Consider the following 14,482-nt stretch of genomic DNA (forward strand, 5'->3'; position numbering starts at 1 on the left):
TAAATATCGAATATTGCATTCCTCCATATTAATCCATACTTCAATATATTTGTATTGATATTTGAGTAGGAGGTGATGAATGTCCCTCTTAATTATTGATTTGGCTATGACATTTCCAGATTTCTTTTTCGCCATATCCTTATTTTCTGCAACTGCAAAGTTTGCGTGGACCCAGTGTAAAAATTGCATTACTCATTTAGCTCTGTAGCACATGTTCAGCTTCTTGCATCTGAACTCAATATGGTGCATATTTTTTTTCTGCTTTGCATGTGAATATAATTCAAGATGCTTGTTTTAATTTTAAATGCCTACATGATCTGGCTTCTAACTAGGGAATATTTAAGGTACTTTTCTGATTATCCATATTTATTATTTTCCTGGGAGTTCAGAAGAATCACTGAACAGCCAGGTTTTCTTCTATGCAACTTTAGTACATTTATGTTGTTTCGATTGCTTTGAGGATACATACTTTAGTTTATCTCTTAAAAGGTAATCAAAGCTGTTCAACCAGTTGTGTGCAATTTGAAAAGCATAATTAAATTCATTAGTTGCTAAACAGCAAAGATGAGTTTATATTAAAAAAAAAGACTTCTAAATGTGTGGATGCCTACATTTTGAAAAACACATGTAATAAAAATGACAAATTATGTGGTGAACACCATTCTAAAATATTTAGATGTATTAATGGACTTGATCCTCCAAAAATAAGCACTCTAATTATTCCATTATGTAGAAGGGGAAACTGAAGCACAGTGAATAAATTGCTCAAGGTCAAGCAGCAAATAAATGCCAGTGTCGATCTAAATCCAAGCAGTCTACATTCAGAACTTGTGTATGTGATCACAAAGAGTACTGCTTTCGGATGGATGGATTGGGAAGCAATGGGCCAGGTGTAAGGGGAAGCAAAGAGTAAGGGAAGGTTTTAGGTCAAGTTCTACCCACTGCTGGAATTCAGAGCCTGAACTGCAGCAAAGGATTTACTAAGAATTACTAAGAATTAGGATTTACTAAGAATTAATGTGTGTGGGTGTGTGTGTGTCTAAAAGGTAGCCTACAACTTTTGTACCCTTCAGATTAGAGTGATCTAAGGCTGAAAAGGAAGCATTTTCACTGAAAATGAGATACATATTAGCTCATTACCTTCAATGATACATACAACATGTCAAATGAAGCAGTCCAATCTCAGAAAGCTAAAAAGAAGGTGAAATCGTGAATTATGTATCACCTTTACATGTCTACGTCTTCAATCATATATCTTTTGCTTCAATGATGTATCTCATATTCTGTAATTTTGTTCTTTTCCTAAATACTGAAAATAGCTCAAGTGAGCTACACAGCTGCTGCTTATGGCCACGCCTCTCAATTTCCACTTTTTTCAATCTCGAAGTATGAATATCTAACATCTTGTCATTAGTATCCATATTTACACTTTTTAAAATTTCATTATTTTTGTATAATAGAAAAAGGAATAGTAAATGCTCATGTTATTTATAATTTGTTACACTCAAACTGTACAAATTAAGATGGTAATGAACACAGAGTCACCATTTAATATTTTGAAATGGAGCTATATGAAAATAAATAAAAATCCAAATTTGGTATATAAAGGTAATATAATTAATATTTACAACATGTATAGGTAAATAAAATATATGAATGTCAAGGATCTTAACATTGAGTTAGATACATTGAGTTAGATACATTGAGTAACCTCAATGTATCTAAAGCTGTTGTGAATAAAAAAACTGTGTAAGTTTTCTTTTTTGACTTGTTATATACTGTGTTTATGCCATCATGGTATTTGCAATGAAAGCTACTGTTAGCTTGTGGCCTAGGGACATTGCATAATAATCAGGAAAATTGGACTTCCATATCACTTATACTGAAATGGCTGGTGAGTGACTTACTTTAGCTTTTTTTTTTTTGCCTCTGTTTAATCATCTTCAAAATGAGAAGACTATCTACCTAGTTGTTAATATAAAATGCTGTCAAATTATTATACATTTTAAACTAATGAGTCTGTGGTCATTTTAAATACTGGAATGAATAGATAGTAATTTTATAAGTTGTTGATATATTATAGAAATAATACAGAATCACCTCAAGTTTTTCTCCTTACAAATTAAATTTCTAAATCAGAGGAATCAGTAAGGTCTAATGACCATATTTTAATGCAAAAAAACCATTTCAATTACTATGACAATACCGTATATGCATTTTTTCCTTCATGAAAACATTACTGGATTTCTCAAATCAAACCCTGCATGAGAAAAAATCTATTACATCTCAATATAAGGATCCGACAAATGTTATTTAAATCTTCATGCCTTATTTAGTTTGTATGATACGTGCACATGCATACATATATAATCATTTAAAAACAATGTCTAAATGCACAATGCAATTTTCCCAGATTGGAATGGAAAAATTTAGGTAATTACTGGAGCAAATCTCAAATTTCTCCTCCTGCCCCCCCCTTTTGCCCTTCCTTACTTTCCTTTCTTGTTTTTCATCACTGAGCAAACTATGTTTTCAAGCCCATACTATTACACTAGACACTACTCTTGCTGGCAAGACCAAAAGGGTCCTTACCCTTATGAAGCAGACATAGTGTTGGGAATGGAGGAGCAAGGAAAAAATAAAGCAAATAAATAAACACAGTAAAGTTGGATACAGTTAATATTTTAAAGAGATAGTTGAAATTGATGATATTGCAGTTTGATTGATAACAGAGAGTGACTAGGTGGCCTCTTTGTGTTGGGTGAGTAGGAAAGTTTTCTGTGAAGAAGTGATGAAGAAATTATGAGGCAGTTGTGGGAAGAAGGGAAGAAAAAGATTAGGGCAAACAAGTAATGGGAAGTCCCTCAGGTGGAAAAGAAGGTAATTGAAGCTGGAGCAAAGTGGATCAGTAGGGAATTAATAGGGCAATTTTTTGAATTCTATTTCATTATTTAGATTACCAATTAGTAAACATAAATATCTACTGGTATTGACCATAAACCTTCTCTCTCAGCTATACTGGGAAGCTTATGCACTCAGAAGTCACAAAATCAATGTTTTGAATCATGGCCTTGCACGTTATAGCTAGGGGATAACATCTCAACCTGTTTTCCCTTCTTTTACATTTGGACAGTGTTATCTAATTTTCAGAATTATTGCAAAGTCCTGTAACTATTCATTTTCAAATATTTCAAGCTCTGATGTTTGGCAAAGCTATGATCTCATCCATTCATATATGTAACTTCTCATTTCCTTACTAGATAGTCATCTACTGATTGACAACAACTGTGAAAAAAGTAAAGTGGTAGTTGTCATTCCTTACTTTAGCAGGCTAGGAGATGACAAGGATCAGAGCTGAGGGATGATCATGAGCAAGGTGACTCCTCTATCAATAAGCAAGGTTTGGGATCCTACCAACGTAGTGATCCAAGATGAAAACTGGAGTTTTCCCAAACTACTGGAGGTTTTTCCTCTCTAAATGTGTGTGTGTGTGTGTGTGTGTGTGTGTGTGCATGTTTGTGTGTATAATATGTAGAAGAATAATGTGGGTGTTATTCCTGGATTATGGTAGAAGAACATGCATCAAAGTTATTGAAGCACATTTGGCACTAAATAGTTCTCCCTCTGTCTCTATATTCTCTGTCCAAAAAATTCGGTCAAGTGAAGAGTGTTTAGAAGCAGATAAATGGAAATATGTATTACTGTTAAGAATGACACTGAGTAAGATGTGTATTTAAAGGAAGCTATGAGAAGAGGGAAGAAAGCAAGGAGGAAGATCACAGAAGATATCATTATTAATACAGTGAAGTGTCACCTGTCTCCTGAGAGGTTTCCATTGTAAGTTTTGCATACGCATTTTACCTCTCAGCCAAGTTTTCCTTTTAGAATGACAAATGACAAGAGAAGTATTGGGTAAATAATGTTAAGTATTGGTATAGCTTCTTATGAATTCTCCAAATGGCCTTTTCTTATACAGGTTACCTGTGCTTTTTTTCAGGTGGAATTTGTGAATCGAGTATGGAATTCTGCCTTTTCATTTTCTCTCTATTGCTTCTTCTTTTCAAAGTTACTGAACTAAAAATGATTCTGCTCATGTAGCTGGACATGCTTAGAATATAGGACAGGATTTGTTACATTTTTCTTCTTGTAGACAGAATCTATTTGAGCTTGAATCAAGGGTCACAGAATAAAACTAATCAAGAAAATAGAGAAACATATGTCTCTCTATACTCTGGCAATAGAAACTGAAATACCTTTGGCATTGTGCCCACCTCCTAATCCATCCCTTCTCCTTGGGCACCTTTGTAGGTTCCACCTCTGCATGACTCTGCTCACAGTACTAAGGGTCAGGTGTATTTATCTTTCCTCTGTTGGGACAGCCTCCTTTATATTTATGCTCCCTAATTTGATATCTCTGGAGAAAAATTTGCTCCTGGTATTAAGACTCACATATCCAAACTTTCTTGACTTCTCCATTTGATGTTTTGCTGATGGCTCAAAGTGTAATAATTTGCTTACTCAGACTTATTTCTGTATTCCCATCTTGCCCAACAGTACTACTTGTCATCTATTTACTCATCCTCAGAGTCCGGAGAGTATCATTGATTCTTCACTCTCCATTAACTTTCACAGTCTCTCAATTATCAAGTCCTGTCAATACTGTCTTCTTAATTTCCTATAGATCTGTCCTCTACTTTCCATCTGCATTGTAACTACTGCCTCATTTCAGACAACTGGAAAAGCTCACCTAAAATACTGTATAGGTCATAAATGGTCTTCCTTCTTCCACTCTTGTCCTCCTCACCAGTCAATTAAATACACAGCTACCATGTGATCTTGTCACTTACCTACTTAAAATCCTCAAAAGATTCATCGTGTTCAGTTAAAACCCAAACTTTGTGGGCATGGTATGCAAGGCCCCTTCAGATGTGGTTCTTAGTAAATGGTTGGCAATCTTCCTGCTGATTTTTCTTCCTCCCTTTCTGCTCTCTCCTCATGTAGGGACCCACCTAGAAATCCAACTACATGATACTTCTGCACTTGCTAGGGTATGCCATTGCTTTCTTTTTCTTTCTTTCTTTTCTTTCTTTTTTTTTTTTTTTGAGTTTGTTTATTTAAGTAATCTCTACACCCAATCTCGGGCTTGAACTCATGACTCCCAGAGATCAACACTCACATGCTCTTCTGACAGAGACAGCCAGGCTTTTTTATGTTAATTATTTGTACCTACAATATTTGCTTTCTTATATTAATTATTTTTACCTATAATATTTGCCACTGCTTCTGCCTCCACCTTACTCTCTCACTCATTTTCTTCATCCATTAATGTAGACATCAGCTCCTCCTGAGAGATTTCCCTGATTTTCCAAAACCAGAATTAGAAGTCTGTATGTGCTCCTTAGTAAGAGAGCAGGGAGTGCTAATTACTACTGGGGGCTATCACATTCTAGTGTGGCTATTGGATGGTCTATCCTCTCACATGTACTCCTCTTCCTCTCACCCGTTAGACCATGAGAAGTTCAAATCATAGTAACTACTTAATAAATATTTGTTAAAAAAAATTGAACATATGTCTTCTTCACACTGAGATGTTATGTAGCTAAATGATGCTATCAGAATAGATGTGGAATATGCTTTTTCTGCCTCCACAGATGAAGCAACTATGAAGTATGTAAAAAAACAAAAACAAAAACAAAAAAAAACCTCATCATATTCTATGATCCTAACTACACTCATTATTCACAAGATAATTATCAATAAATTATTTTTGTTAATAAAATCATTCTTCACTCGTGGGAATGAATCTTTTTTATATTTAAATATTGGCATAATCATCAAAGTACATAAATAAAAAATTTAAGAATTTTTTTCCTACTGAAAAAAAGAGACTGGAAGTTACTCTCAAAAGTATTCTTTAGAATAAAAATTAAATCTAGAGAATCAATCTTCTTCCTAATCCTCATTCTTGATATTTTCTATTCCATCAGCATAATAAATCAGATTTTTGGTGAGCATTCTTTTGTTCATGTGTGAGTACTCTTTTGTTCATGTGGGACCAAACTAGTCCATTGCTCTGATCGACACCAGCTGTTCATTAAGGGGCTTAAAAACACCACTGAGTAAGGTGCAAAATTGTGATGAACAGAACCATGTTTGAAAATTGTTTCTAAAAATCGAATGTCATGTTATGGTAGAATGAAAGCTTTCATACACACAGAGAGAAAAAGAGTCTATGAAATGGGATATTAAAAGAACACAGTGGAAAAAGGAAACCAAGATAAAAAGAGTGAGAGAGGAAAATATATTTTAACAGCAGGAAATGACATGACATGACATGAAAAAAAAAACAGAATAAAAGTGTAGAAAGACAGGTGGGAGAACTTAAAGTCAAAATTAATGACAAAAAATAAAAAGTCTGCTTAAAGAAAAATGAAAAGAAAATATAAAGGACAGCAAGAGGATCTTTCAATTATAAATTTAAGTTTCAGTGCTCAAATATTGCTTTATTTTAAGAATCAGGATAGTTTTTTATATTGCATTATTTTTAGAATTTTCTTTAATTTAGAAGTGTAAGATTCTTCACTGTGACAATGTGAAAGCACACAGAACATCAGTGTATCATTACTGCAGTAGTCTCCAACCAGTTTGGCTTGGCACATCAGGATACCTTGTACCATTTGTATCCTTAACAGCTGGGCTATGACACTATTAGCTGAGCAGGTCTTTACTTATTTCTTTAATTTTTTTTCTTTTTAATACATTTGCTTCCTCGTCAAATGTTATCTGGGCATTTGGAAGCCAAATAATTAAGTCTGTAACAATAAAATAAGGGTGCACAGCTCTTTTTAAAGTAGAATATTATTGCTTTACTCTAACGTCCAGCTTCTCAGGAATCTATCATTCAATAGCTAATGTTTTCTTTTTTAGTGGCCCCCTTTTTTGAGTCTGTTACTGATACTAAATATTATAGTTTTATGCCAAATGTCTAAAGGCAGACTATTAAAATAAAAATATTAACCTGGAATATTAAAAAAATAAACTTCATAGAATTATCATAACAGCAGATAATAAGCTCCAGAATATAAACCAGATATTTTCTCCTCCCACGCCCAAACTAACAATGCAGTGATATAACATTCTCATTTGGCAAAGTGATTACCAAAGTTCATGCCAAAGAAACATAAACAAATACATAATGCTGGAGCTACAGCAAATGTGAAAAAATATTAATTTTCTAGGTTTAAAAGCTTTTAATGCATCTCTACATAGATCTGCTGAGATTTTGCTGTTTTGAAGGTACTGCGCTAGAAAGATAAGCCACAGGCAGGGGAGGAGACAGACTACAGTAAGTACTAAAAGCAAAATACTCACAGGGGTAGGAAGTGTTCAAAGGAAGAAAGGCATCATCATTAGCTGGGAGAATCAGGAAATCTAATAAAGGATATGTCATTTGAGATGGGTGGGATTTGGAAGATAGAGACGTAGGGTATGACTATTTCTATGGTGATTCTTCATGTTTAGGTACTCATCCTATTTTATCTAATACTATCTTTCTGCTGATTTCTTCTTGCATTTCCAACTTTGTGTCTAAACCCTCCACTACATGACGTCACTGAGAATTAGCCATACCAAATTAACCCGTCTCCTGAATAAACCAAATTTTTTTTTTTTTTTTCTTAATCACTTAGCCCCTGCTCTTACTATTGTCCCCACCCCCTTCACTGCTTTCTTCCCTTACCTTACAGAGGTTGCAAATGAATATAGAAGGTTTGGTTCACTTTCAAGGTCTTCCTTGACCTCTCCATGAATTAAGTGTGTTATCTCACGGGGACTTCCACATCTCTTTATCTGAGGTTTGATAACCTTGTCTCCTATTAGGTGTCACTACGTTTCTAAACTTATACCTCCAAGCAAAGTATGAGATTCCTGAGAGCCTGGGGGACGGGTGGTAAAGTCTCTGAGTCTTCAGGCCCAGTGCCTCCCAGGTGGCTAAGTACTGAGGGACTCCGTATACTCTGATGAAATCGGTGCTTGGCAGGAGATAATCTGCGCAAACATAACGAGGGCTGGTACCCCAAGGTTCTTATAAGCAGCGGCTGATACGGAAAAACCAACTCTAGACTCTTGGATTCACTTCTTCCTCTGACTGTCTGGGCCACTAAGGGGGAACTCCGAAGGCTAAGGCCGTGCAACCTGGAAGCCCACAGCGCTACTAGCAGCAGCAACAGTAATTTAATTGCCACTGCTAGTGCTAAACCTCCAGGCGTTTCGATGTGGTTTCCTAGCCCTCATCTAAATGTTTCTCTTTAACGGCCTAAAGTGGCCCCTTCATTCTTACCCAGAATCTGGGAAACACCTTCCTTTCTTTCAGACTGTGAGAAAAAAAAGATAAAAAAAGGGGGGGCTTTCCTGAGGCTGGGAGCGGGGATTCCCTCTCCACGTTGGTGCACTCTCCACCCCGCTTACCCGAGCCGAAGGCGAGCCCAGCGAAGGCGCGTGGGGCACCTGGAACACTCCCGACACCCTGCGGCTCCCGCCCCCCGGGAATCCGTTAATTAGGCTCGCCCCCATTGGTTGTCCCCAAGGCACCTCCATGCCGTCATGGTGTTATGCTAATGAGGGGGAGTCTCATTGGCTCGGCCCCCCCGCGGCAGTTGAGAAGGCTCCGGAGGGGAGAGCCGGGTTGGCCGCAGCTGGGACCAAACCCACCGTCCCCCTCGCGCCCGCTCGGGGCTGTGCCGCGTGCACGCCCGCGCGGGGACCCGCTGTCGGGATCGCCCTCGGAGGAGGCTCCTCGACCTGCCTTTTAGGAAAGTGCCTCCCCAGCGCGCGGCTCGCACGCCTCCTCCCCTCTTTCTAGGCACCGTGCGTGTTCTGGTTTTCTTTCTTTCTTCCTTTTTTTTTTTTTTTTTTTCTTTTTCCGCGAAGTAACTTTTGCGTTCCCGCCTCCCCCGAGTCCTGGGGACCAGAGGCGGTGCCGAGCCTGGGGGCGGTTCCTTGGCAGCGTAGATTCTTGTCAGAGCCAGACTTTTGCTCCTGGGCTCGGTTTGCATCATCCCCATCACACCCTCTGGAGAGAGGAGCCAGCCCCCTTTCAGCCTCAGCTTCCGGCACGGAGCCGACCCCTCCCCCCCCCGAGCCCCTTCCCCGTCCCTCTGTGGCCCCCCACATCTTGTTAGTCCTCCCCCTCTACTCCGCAGAATTTTCTTTCTCTCTCCCTCCTCTTCTCCATTCGTCGTTTTATGTTTCCCACTCTTTGAGGAAGGATGGTTGATTTGGAGAGCGAAGTGCCCCCTCTGCCTCCTAGGTACAGGTTTCGGGATTTGCTGCTAGGGGACCAGGGATGGCAAAACGACGACAGGTGAGTGGTGCGGTGCAGTTTTGCTCCGGCAGCACGACTGAAAACGAGACAGAGATGAGGGAGGCTGAGGGGGAACAGGGGAGAAGGAAAAGGGAGCCCGAGACTGGGGGAGGGAGTGAGAGGGACTCTTTGATACGTCTCTCCATTTTGACTGCATAGAGCAATTGCCGTGGACAAGGAGCTCTTCCTTTTCACTTTCTTATCCTTGCAAAGCATTTATTGCATTTATTGGGTACTTACTCTTTTGTCTATCTGCGCTTTCCTACGGTGTGTATAAGGCTGCTGCTAGAGGTACAATACATCCAAATGGCACGCAGTGTCAGTGCCATATAATTTTCATTTTTTTCCCTTTAGGTGTTCCTAAAATTTGAAAAATGTATCCAAGTTGATTGAAAAAGCACATAAGAAACTTAAAATCTCTTGCACCCGTTTGCTTACTCCTTGTCAGTGTTTTCTTGTTAAGGTGTTCACCTGCTACTGGGAATTTTATGCTCTTTAAACATTTGGAGTTACAGACAGACAGTTGGTTTAAATATGTAACAGGTAGTTAGGGAAAATGACGTCAACTGAAAATACTCAACTTTGAACAGGTAACTGTGACTGTAGTTAGTAATGGTGTTTGTAGAGCATGACCCAACCTTTTGGTAGTAAATATATTTTTAACCCAGCTAGTATATATGTCACAAGATTAAAACTAAGTTTGAGAGAGAAAATGTTTATTACCAGCAAAATATTGTTCATGTGTTTTATCCAGAGCATTACTGCTTTACCTAGTTGAACTTCTGAAATTCCTCCAGCTATCTGATTCATTATTTAAAAGGCACATTTTATGTTTCATTGAATTTAGTATTTTCTGGAAGAGTCATTTCATGTATCACATGTCATATGTTTTTGTTTTTAAATGAGCTATGTATACTAACCAGGCTCTTAACTCAATTGAAATATTTCCCTGAATTTCAGTTTGGCACTAATGTTCTATTTTAATTACAAAGTAGATCCATTATTGGTCCTATTCAAAAATCTCATCCCGATTCAGCACTGGGAAATATTCTTCTTTTCTTCCTCACCATTTCAGCTCCCAATACCAACTCCTGTCTCTACACACACAGGCTTTTATCTTGGGCATAAATTTTGGACTTCTTCTTTGGTTTCATAGTAATTTAAAGGGGTATGGATGTTTCTCAGAGGGTAATATTTCAATGCAACCTCTTTTTAAAGGCAAAACACATGTGTTTGTTAAGAGTTAGAAGAACAAATGCCAGTTTACCAGTATGCTTGGAAAGTAAGGTGTTCTGGATGACTGAAGAGAAGGAAATGAATATCTAAATAAATAGTAAAGCTAGTTGATGTTTAGATAAACTGTATTAGCCTGGTTAAATGACTTACCAAATGTACCATTATGATTATAGGGATGGAATCTATATTTATTACTTCAGGACCACGGGATCATTATGTAGAATAGAAATCTTCATTCTAGAAATTGTGAGATGGACTGAATTCACAGAGGATATATTTTGGACTTGTGGTGACAAGATTGTTTGTTTTTTAATATTGTATCCAAGATGTTAATTGTTCATGAGATTCCCTTCGTTTTTCCAAGGATGCTGCAGATATATTTCAGTAACTAGGAATTTTGGTTAGTTGAATACTACCCAACTAAGTCACTGCTATTTAAAAAAAAGTTTCACCTAGTTAGTTAAAATATCCATTATAATAGAAGTTTATGCTAGCACAAGTTTAACTTAAAGTCTAGGCCATATTTACTATTAAAATAAGGCATTAAACATTAAAAAAATTGTTCATCCATTTGACTGATTTTGTGGCTTCATGAAAACTTAATATCGAGTTTTGGTTCCATTTGTTGTCCTTTGAAGACAAGATCCTTGGGTTAATAGTGACTCAGACTTCAAACCTTTGCTTATTTTCCCACTAGCTGAGTCTCCTTGGGCAAGTCATTTGACCATTATGAAATTCAATAATCTTATTTCTGTAAGGTACAAAACTAACACTTAGTTGGCACTAAGCACTGGCTAATCTAATATGTTAACTACGCTAATGGTGTGTGTGTGTGTGTGTGTGTGTCTGTCTGTCTGTCTGCAGGGGTTTATGTGTGTGTGTGTATTTTAGGAACTAGGAAACTAAGCTTCTGGGAAATTAAATGCTCCTTTTGGTAATATCTTATAAGTGCAAGGATGACACTTGAATTTGGTTCTTTGTGACTCAGATTCTTCAAGAAACTCCTAAGTTCTTTCCATTAAGTTTGTTTGAATTTGTAGGAATAATTAAGCAACATCTAGCACAGTTTATGTGCTCATTAAATGTTAGTTCCCTTCTTCACTTCTGATTAGCAATTTTCAGTTCTTTTGTTATGTTTCTTCAGAATTCTAAATTAATATGCAGTAAGTAAAGTCATCTCTTTTGTCTTTGTTGTGCTCACAACTTCCTCTTCGCAACTGAGTCTAAGGAGCTTTCTTATTCGACTCAGTTATCATGGACTAAATTCCTATGGAGCTGAAGAGAAAGCATTCTTTCATAGAAGAGTGGGTAGATGGTTTATACCAACAGATACATTTATTTTATGTTCATATTCTTTAGGCTATTTTCTATGAATATTCTTTGCCTGAAATTTTTATTTTTTGTTTTGTCATACTCCCCCAACCCCATCACTTCCCCAGTCTCAGGGGCTCCCCAGGTCAAAAGTGCCTCTGAGTAAATGAATAAATAAGGAATTGTTAGATAAATACCTTAGCTTTCTAACTCCTTGGTTGTGATAATTCTGAAACATGTTCTACACTGTTTCCAATGGGACAAACTCCAGTTGCCCATAGTTATAATTGGTTTAATAACACAAGCTTAATTGGATTTCTTCCCCTCTCCCTCCTACTGGTATTTTCTGGGTTCAGTTCCCAAATAAACTACTTATGCTCCAATCCTTATCTCAAGGTACGCTTCTGGGGGAATCTGAACCAAGATTGGGTATCTTCTTCTTCTAGAGTCATATCCTAGAAATGATGGAGAAATCAGCTGATGGGAAAGTAGGCACATTCTACTTTGCTCTTCATGTTAAGAATTTTAAATTATAGGATGCCGGGGTAGCTCAGTTGGTTAAGTATCTGCCTTTGGCTCAGGTCATGATCCCAGGATACTGGGATCGAGTCCCACATTGGGCTTTTGGCTTAGTGGAGAGCCACACTTCCTCTGTCCCTCCCCCTGTTCGTGCTCTCTCTCTCTTTCTCTCTGTCAAATAAATAAAATCTTTCAAAAATTTTTTTAAATTAAATCTTAATAAGGCATGATTGACGGTCTTGTGAAAATGAGTAAGCCATTATGATAGATGTGTGGAGTGTGGTGACAGGGGAATTTTGGTGGTCTCTACACCATAGATTTTCTGCGAACTAACTTTGGATAGTCCAGTTTATACCGTATCACGTGTATACACGTATACACGTATACACGTGCTTAAGTGTATACGTAACGCAATATGTATGTACATGTGACACACTTATGTATAGAATTTGTGTGTGTGTGTATGAATCAGTGTCATCTTTACATAATTCCCTCTCCCTGATTTGCATTCTGATGACCTTTTCTGAGTAGGACATAAAGGAGCAGAGTTAGACATAGCATTGTAGAGAACTGCACATTTAGCACATGAATAACATTAGTTCTCTGAGGCCATGAAATAACTTTGAGAGTTGCTAAACGAGAACACTGCTAATGCTTAGAGATGTCTGTTGCACATATGACTCACATTTATTTCTTTGGCATCCTGAGTAAAACACAAAAATCTAATTCAAGTGGCTCATGAAATATTTCTTAATGGTCATTTATCCATTCAGCTAGTATTTGACTACATGCTGCATCTCAGGGCCTTATTAAATTAGGTTTTAAGAACAATATAAGGAGGAATGTGAAGCAGTGCTTTGTCAGGAGGTGTTCACAGATATATTTAGAGATAAGCTCCCTTCCTGAATATTGACAGTATTGTTTATGCTATGATGATGTTTTTGCAGAATTTCAATTTTAAGATTGTCAAGAAGATCATACACCCTTTTTCATAGGCTAGTCAGTGTTATTTGAAAATAAAATAGCTGAAGTCACTGTATTAGGGGTGACTCAAGGTATTCTATATATTTTGAATCTAATATTTAGGATACTTAGTATCCTCAAAGTTACTCTACGATTAAAACTAATATGATTAGAGACTGATTTTAACTGGTTTATATGGAAGCCATTCTGTAATATGTAGAATTGTTGCAGCCTTCACGTCTACTGTTTATTGTTTTAACATTTCTACGATTTATAAGACAAAAAAGATTTAGAATGTTCTTGCAGTTTAGTGTTGGTAAATTTCAAGTTTTAAATGTCTTAAGACAGAACAAGCCCTTCTCATCCTCTCATGACTTAGCAATTTTAAAGTTTGGAACACAATGCCCTTGATGTGGATGAATTGTCATGACTGTTGATAATTCAGTAATTGTCATTACTGTTAGTGGACAATTCTCAGTTGCAGTCACAGAGGAGTAGGCCTTTTATTTAATTAACACCATTCAGTTTTCAAATATCTGGTCAGTTATTTCAACTCTAGTAATTTTAAGTGTTATCTTTCATATTTTATAGGTGGCATTTAAAAGTAATGTAAGCAAGTCATCTAATGCACTGTAATAATTGAAATCATAAAAGGATTTGAACAAAGAGTGCAATTCAATGAATTAGTAGTTTAAGAGGTATTTATAAAATGGCAAAAACATGTTTGGAAAGCTTTTGGAGTATATGTAATTTTAGATATCATACAATGCAAATATATTAATTTATTTTATAAAGTTAAATTGGAAGAACGGGTGTGGAGTGGCACATTTATATAACCTACTGATTTTATCTCCCTTAATAAAATTATATATTATTTTGAAAAGTAGCCATTTGATATAAAGTACTTATTATAAACTAGTAAGTTCAGGTCATTAAATACACTTTTAAAATATTTTGTGTTAGTAAAATGAATTGAGTATTATTTTTATTGTTTAATTATATAGTTGAATCAACTTTGCATATATAATATCTATAAAAATGATTTAAACATTTATTGTTAAGAGAATATAGATAATGCTATATTTCTTAGCA

The 14,482-nt window shown here is 36.7% G+C and overlaps 2 protein-coding genes across 6 annotated transcripts in view; one reads left to right on the top strand and one right to left on the bottom strand.

Annotated features, from left to right (window-relative positions):
• Positions 1 to 8,595, bottom strand: part of LOC116876611 (complement factor H-related protein 4-like) — a 102,347-nt gene extending 93,752 nt beyond the window's left edge. Inside the window, exons 1-3 of the mRNA XM_032872880.1 lie at positions 8,467 to 8,595; positions 8,339 to 8,372; positions 7,827 to 8,046 (exon numbers count right to left, since the gene is read on the bottom strand). Coding sequence (XP_032728771.1) covers positions 7,827 to 8,046; positions 8,339 to 8,372; positions 8,467 to 8,595 — 383 coding nt within the window. The remainder of the gene's footprint in view (positions 1 to 7,826; positions 8,047 to 8,338; positions 8,373 to 8,466) is intronic.
• Positions 8,596 to 9,145: 550 nt separating this feature from the next.
• KCNT2 (potassium sodium-activated channel subfamily T member 2) overlaps positions 9,146 to 14,482 on the top strand; it is a 344,381-nt gene continuing 339,044 nt past the window's right edge. For all 5 annotated transcript variants that reach the window (XM_032872884.1, XM_032872885.1, XM_032872886.1 and 2 more), the window contains exon 1: positions 9,146 to 9,361. In XM_032872884.1, coding sequence (XP_032728775.1) covers positions 9,267 to 9,361 — 95 coding nt within the window. In that variant the 5' untranslated portion in view covers positions 9,146 to 9,266. The remainder of the gene's footprint in view (positions 9,362 to 14,482) is intronic.

The sequence above is a fragment of the Lontra canadensis genome, unplaced genomic scaffold, assembly GCF_010015895.1.
Source record: "Lontra canadensis isolate GAN:19392208 unplaced genomic scaffold, GSC_riverotter_1.0 scaffold46, whole genome shotgun sequence".
Classification (NCBI taxonomy): Eukaryota; Metazoa; Chordata; class Mammalia; order Carnivora; family Mustelidae; genus Lontra; species Lontra canadensis.